The 6,000-nt window shown below is 40.5% G+C and overlaps 1 protein-coding gene across 1 annotated transcript in view; it reads left to right on the top strand.

The window, feature by feature from the left end:
* Window positions 1-330: 330 nt before the first annotated feature.
* The window catches only part of LOC145402101 (prolyl 3-hydroxylase OGFOD1-like), an 89,133-nt gene continuing 83,463 nt past the window's right edge, over window positions 331-6,000 (top strand). The window contains exons 1-2 of the mRNA XM_080274217.1: window positions 331-1,604; window positions 2,118-2,274. Coding sequence (XP_080130343.1) covers window positions 348-1,604; window positions 2,118-2,274 — 1,414 coding nt within the window. The 5' untranslated portion in view covers window positions 331-347. The remainder of the gene's footprint in view (window positions 1,605-2,117; window positions 2,275-6,000) is intronic.

Genomic DNA, 6,000 nt, shown 5'->3' with positions numbered 1-6,000 from the left:
GTATAGAGTATTATATAATTTATAATGTTGGAGAAACCAAACCACAGCATTTGATACACCTTATCAACTGCACATGACCTGATACCTCATCACAGTGTGTACCTAAGAATACAGATAGTGTTGTTAGACACAATGACAGGCAAACAAATGGAGGCATTAACCCTTTTACACTTGAATCAAGCAATGCTGCTGTAATAGTCCGGTGTTAACAGACGGGTTAACAGTGCTACTTGCTCATGGGGCTTAGACTGAAACAAAGGACACACCAGCCTTGAAAAAGAAGAGGTGGCCAAGAAGGAAGAAGCCAGTAAAGAAACTGAAGACTGGGTGTGATCATTGTAGCGGAAATGCCAGTGACAGATACAAGAACAGTTGTGACCGCAGCCAAGAAAAAGAAACAAAGACGAAGAGGGAAACCTTCAAAGACTAAGAACACTGATAAAGCAGTGTCTGGCAAAACAAGGAATAGTTTAGATGTTGCATGCATATCAGAGAAATCACAAAATGTAAAAGTTGAAAAGGATGACACTTCTGACCTGACAAAGAAAAATGAGCAAATGGTTGACAGAACACAAGGAGTTAGCTTTCAGAATAATGATGTACAAGTAGCTACTAAAGTGGAGGCTCAGAAGAAAAAGAAAAATAGTAGGAAAAGAAAGAAATCCATCCAGGGGAATTGCATAGCAATGCAAGCATCAGAAAGTGCTTCTAAATCATATATTAAGTCTGTAAGCAAACCAACAACAGAATCTGAGTTGCCAAATACACCCAAGCCACAGGAAGCGTCTAAGAAAAAGAAAAGCAGAAATATGCAAAAGAGAAATCAGGCTAATAGAACTAAAGATGGAAAAGAAGTTTGCATCAGTAATCTGGTACATACCAGTAATGAGAAAAATGGCGAAGAAATTGCTGCCAAGAAAATGAAACTCTCACTAAAGGAGGAAGATGCAGGACTACAAAATCAAGATCCTTACACAAAAGTAATTGTAAAAAGGAAGAGAAGGAGGCAAAGGAAAAAGAAATCTGTAAAAGACAGTGACAGACAGACTGATGATATAATGGCAAACACATTGCCTCTTACCTTGAATTCTCAGCCAGCTAAGGAAGAGGAAACTCCTGTTAAGTCTGAAACAACGGAAGGAAGTTTTGAGCTGAAGCCATCAAAGGAAAAAGAGCGGAGGAGGAGGAGGAACAAAAAAAAGAAGAATAACCAAGTACTGGGAGAGGTAGAAGTGGGAGGAGCAGAAAAATTGAACCAAGAGACTGTTGGTCAACCAGACCCAGAAGATGATGGCAATACACAGCCAAAGAAAAAAAGGAAGATAGAGATGGATAAAAGCATGACAGAAACATTTACCACTATTTCCATTGAAGTTCCAAAGCTTGGTGTAGCTCACATGAAACGCAAGGATAGCATTAGAGAGAGTTGGAATGAGGACAGGAAAGGTGGACAACTATGGCAGGACACTAGAGTGGAGGTGATAAAAGACCCTTTCACGTGCTGTTACCTGCCGAATTTCCTGAGTGACCCCACGTACCTGAGTTGTGTGAAGGAGGAACTGGCAGACCTGGAGTTGGTCACGAAAAATAATGACCTTTATAAGGTAATTATGTTACCCAGTACAATAGTAAAATGTTAAAAATAGAGAAACAGCATAGTTATATAATAGGACAGTGATTTTGTTAACCACAGATATTGTAGTAGTTTTGCCATTCTGATTACAGTATACCAAGGGTGATTGTCTTAGGAGCTAGTGGTAACAATATAATGTTTGTGTATTCTCTGCCTGTCATAAAAGGTGATCTGCTTAGAAGGAATAGGAGGAGGGAGTTGGAAGTCCATCTACCTTGCCCCCATTTTATCACTGTAAAATAGGGATGTGCTAACTCCACCACTTACCACTTTTATTACAAAGAGCATCCCAGCTTATGTTATATAGGAAAAAAGAGTGATCAAAAAGCCTTGCACAAGATCTCACAGCCCCGTATTTTCCCAGGCATTGGGTTAGGATTAGGATCAAACAGAGTAATTTTAATGTTGGTCATAATGACAACTGTTAAGTAGCTACCAGGTACAGTAGTTTATACAGAAACCATTGGTGTCATTTTTCCCACAGTTCCATCAGACCAGTGACCTTAGAAATGTGGAATCACCTTACATAGCAGGCCTCAGACACTTTCTGTATGGGGAGTTCCGAGAATGGTTGAAGCAGGTGACTGGAATACCACTCAGTGACAAAGTTGACATGGGCTGCTCAAGATATGAATATACAGGTGATGTAATTTCATTGTTTGATTTTTTAGATGCACTTTGGTATTCATTGCAGTAAAGAGCAGATTCATTTCATTAGCTGAGAGCAATTTTGTCAGAGGACTGATAGAAACCATCTTAATTATCCCTTTCCCTTCTGTTCTTCCCTATACCAAAGGTGTTTGATTCAGGCTAATAGCTGGCAGTGATGGTTATCTGAGTATAGGCTTTCTTTTTGTGAATTATTGTTGGTGTACAGTATATAGTAGAATTCCAATAATCAGACAGTACAATATTTACCATATTACACTGGTACTGTATATCCATTTTTTTTCACACACAGTACATATTATTATTGCGTTATGGTAATATGGATAGGTGCTGGCAAATTATACTGTATATAAAGAAATGTTGTTATTGTCAGGACTATCATGGGTGCTGTGCTGAGGGTAGATTGACACAGATAGTTTGTCTGCATGTACTCTGTTTATTGTTTATTTCATTTAAGGACTTCCTGGTACTGTACAGTACTGTAGCCAAACTTATTTAACTTTCCAAACTGAATTTAACACTTAATATGATGATGACTTTATTGTGTTTCTGCTTTCACCAAATACTCTTATTTAACTTAAGATGCCCTTCATAGGAAGGGCTTAGAAACACACCAGTACACCTTCAGTACAGTGATGTCTTTTTGCTTTATTCTTGTTACCAGACAATTTCATTCATAGTGACAGGGTAAATACTGTTAAACATTGTGTTTGGCATTAGATAAATGTCTCTGTCATAATTCTTTTGCCTATCCAGGAACTTATCAGCAGAGAACCTGCATGACTAAACACTCTCTTGATTGCTTTGCCATTATAAATGGCAAAAACTAATCCCATATTACCTCCTTCGAGGCGTAAGGGCCTGATGCTAAGCTACTGTAGTCCAGTACAGTAAAGGGTAGATGACCAGCCTACTTCATTTGATTGATAGTATTACATGATCAGTAAACCTCAAGTCACTTCTTGGGATTTGTGCTAATGCACACATCTAGGCCATCATTCTGGATTGACTGATCACACAACCACTAGATTTTACACTTCTGGCTAATGCTCAAACAATCCTCTAACCTCTCATACCTCTCCCTTATAATTACTCAGCTCTCCTCTCCCATATTGCTTGACTGAAGTCTTCAATGTAGAATCAGTCTTTTACAGGCAGTCCTCATTGTAAGTTAGGGGTGTGGTTTCATTTTTCATGATTTTTCTCATACATTTGGTACTGCAAATAGGAGAAACTGGCAGATCAGCTTTATAGGTAGTGTTAGAGTTTATATACTTTAGTTTTCTCTCTCTCTCTCTTAACCTGAGGCGTCCCGTCGACGTATGGGTACATTGCAACATTTTGCATTTGCCAGTCCCGTCGACGTACTGGTACGTTGCGCAATTGCAGGGTTCATAATTTGCACAATTTTCAATTTTCACGTATGATTTTTCATACGTATACACGGGACACCTTCCTCTATTCCTCTACAAGATGCCAAGCAGGGACAATGCCTTACACCGCATAACCTCCCCCCCCCCTGCACGTCATTGTCTTGGCAATTCACCTGTTATCAGTGACCTGGCCAATAAAGACATTCAGGGCCAGAGTGATTCCCCAATCGATGACAATGTGGAGGACAAAGTTTACATAGCATTAGAGGAAGAAACAGTCAGAAATGATGATCAGGTAATGTGGCAAAAAAAGGTCAGGTATGGTGATGAGTTAGTGAGTGAAACAATGCTTATAATGCCTATATTACTGTTTGAAAACCAATATACTCTCGTCCTACATATAAATTCGTACCAAGTAAATAAATAAATACCGTTTATGAGTGGTGTGAAATAGTTACCCTCCTATAGAACTCGTTTTCTTTGGTGCCAGTCTGTTAGAAAACCCAGTAAGGTAAGGAGGTACTGCTACCTGGATCGAGTATTTTAAACCTCAGGTGAGCAATTTCTCTATGAATTTTCGATGTTTCTCACCAAAACCGGAGGTTTAAGCCAAAAAAAAAATTTTCAAAAATTCCTCGGGATTGGGGGGTGTCGGAGGTGCGAAATAGCTCGGGACGTGACGGGTTAAAGTTTATTGTTGCCAGTCTACTTCCAAATGGTTTTATTCAGCATTGGAGAAACTTTTTGAACTGGAGATGTTAGATATATCTTTCATTTACCACTGTCCTAAGAAGGTACCCCAAAAGCTGAATATAGTTGTGTAGAGGGAGTAAGAATAAATCATTAAAACATGTCACCAGAATTAAAGGCTTAACCCTTAGCCGCCGGGGGGTTCCCGGCAGCTGCACACTCCTCCCTACGGGCGATTTCCGAGACTTTGGAAAAAATGCCCTTATTTCAAACCCTTATATCTGACAAACTATAATAGCTAGAGAATTCAGTGAAAGTTCATAAGACTCACCAATTCTTCCTCTTTCCAATGAAGGTATTCCGAGGTCTCTAGGTGGTCTCGTCGATGAGTAAGGTTGAGTTGAAGACGACCAGTTTTTCACGTTTTGGCGTGTGGCTCCGAGCGTGCGCCGCTGACAATGGCCTTGGCCCGGCCGGCTAGTGTTGGCAGCACTGACTAGAGTGGTGATTGTAACGCTGCCCGTGCATCCTTGGAATGCGGAATATTCCACGCCGTGAAAATGAGTCATCACCCGGTTCATGTGGCTCACCCAAGGATTTACCGCCCACACCACCATGCCACTATGCCTTCTAGGTGTGTGGGAAAGGAAATATCTCGTTGTTTTTCTGTACTCACTTTTTCCGTAAATAATCATATTTCTCCTTTACTAAGACATTTAGAACTGCACTTATACATCACGATTACGGGTAATTGCACTTTGACAAGTAAGTGCTGTTGCTCATTCATGCATGATCATAGAGTATGAGGTAATTATTTGTACTGTAAATCAGACTGCTTTGTACTAATCAGGATTATAGTGAAAATCATATAAATGTTTTACACAACTAACATTATTTGTACATCACATCACAGATACACTGATGCTCATATTTGGCATAATCCCCCTGAGTATTGAGTGAAATAATTTATGTATAGCGAAGCAGGTATTATTCATTGTGGCCCTCTCACAAGTGGTTTTCTTTCAGGTAACAGGTAAGCAAACTCAAGGTATATCCAATAATTTTCTAAGCAATATCCAATAAACAGTATTAACTTTATTGCACTTACTATATGCACCTGTAGAACTTATAAAAAACTTATATCTTAGCACTTCCTATAATTCACCTATAATATCACACATTTCACTCATTTATGAAAATACAGGACACAAACTTCTGCACTGCTGTACACAATTTACACTTCCCCACACACCTGCTCAGTACTCATACCACTCCCGAAGGGCCTGATTGTGGAGATTCTGCCCCTGAAGTGGTAGGCTGAGGTGTGGGAGAACACTGGAGGAAGATACGTCGGCAAGCAGGCGGCGAGAGTGTGGGGGAAACGGCTCTGCTGCGTTTTTTTCCGCAGATGACCGCCAGATCCGCGTTACTTTCCCAACGCCCTGGGTCATCTTGCGCCTCCTCATCGCCGCAGTCATCACTTTCGTAGACTGTCCCTTCTTCCTGGAGAAGTCGGAGAGCCCTTTCTGATGTCGGAGGGCAAGTAGGGGTTGGAGGGCAAGAGAGCTCGCTCTCCACGTCATAGCTTTTTTTCTCCTCAGAGGATGTACTCTAGCTGAGTGTACGAGAGGAGAC

Source organism: Coenobita brevimanus, chromosome 57 (assembly GCF_032717465.1).
Source record: "Coenobita brevimanus isolate Jiangsu-jjx chromosome 57, ASM3271746v2, whole genome shotgun sequence".
Classification (NCBI taxonomy): Eukaryota; Metazoa; Arthropoda; class Malacostraca; order Decapoda; family Coenobitidae; genus Coenobita; species Coenobita brevimanus.
The sequence above is the reverse complement of the archived record's forward strand: the minus strand, read 5'-3'. Positions and strand labels throughout refer to the sequence as shown.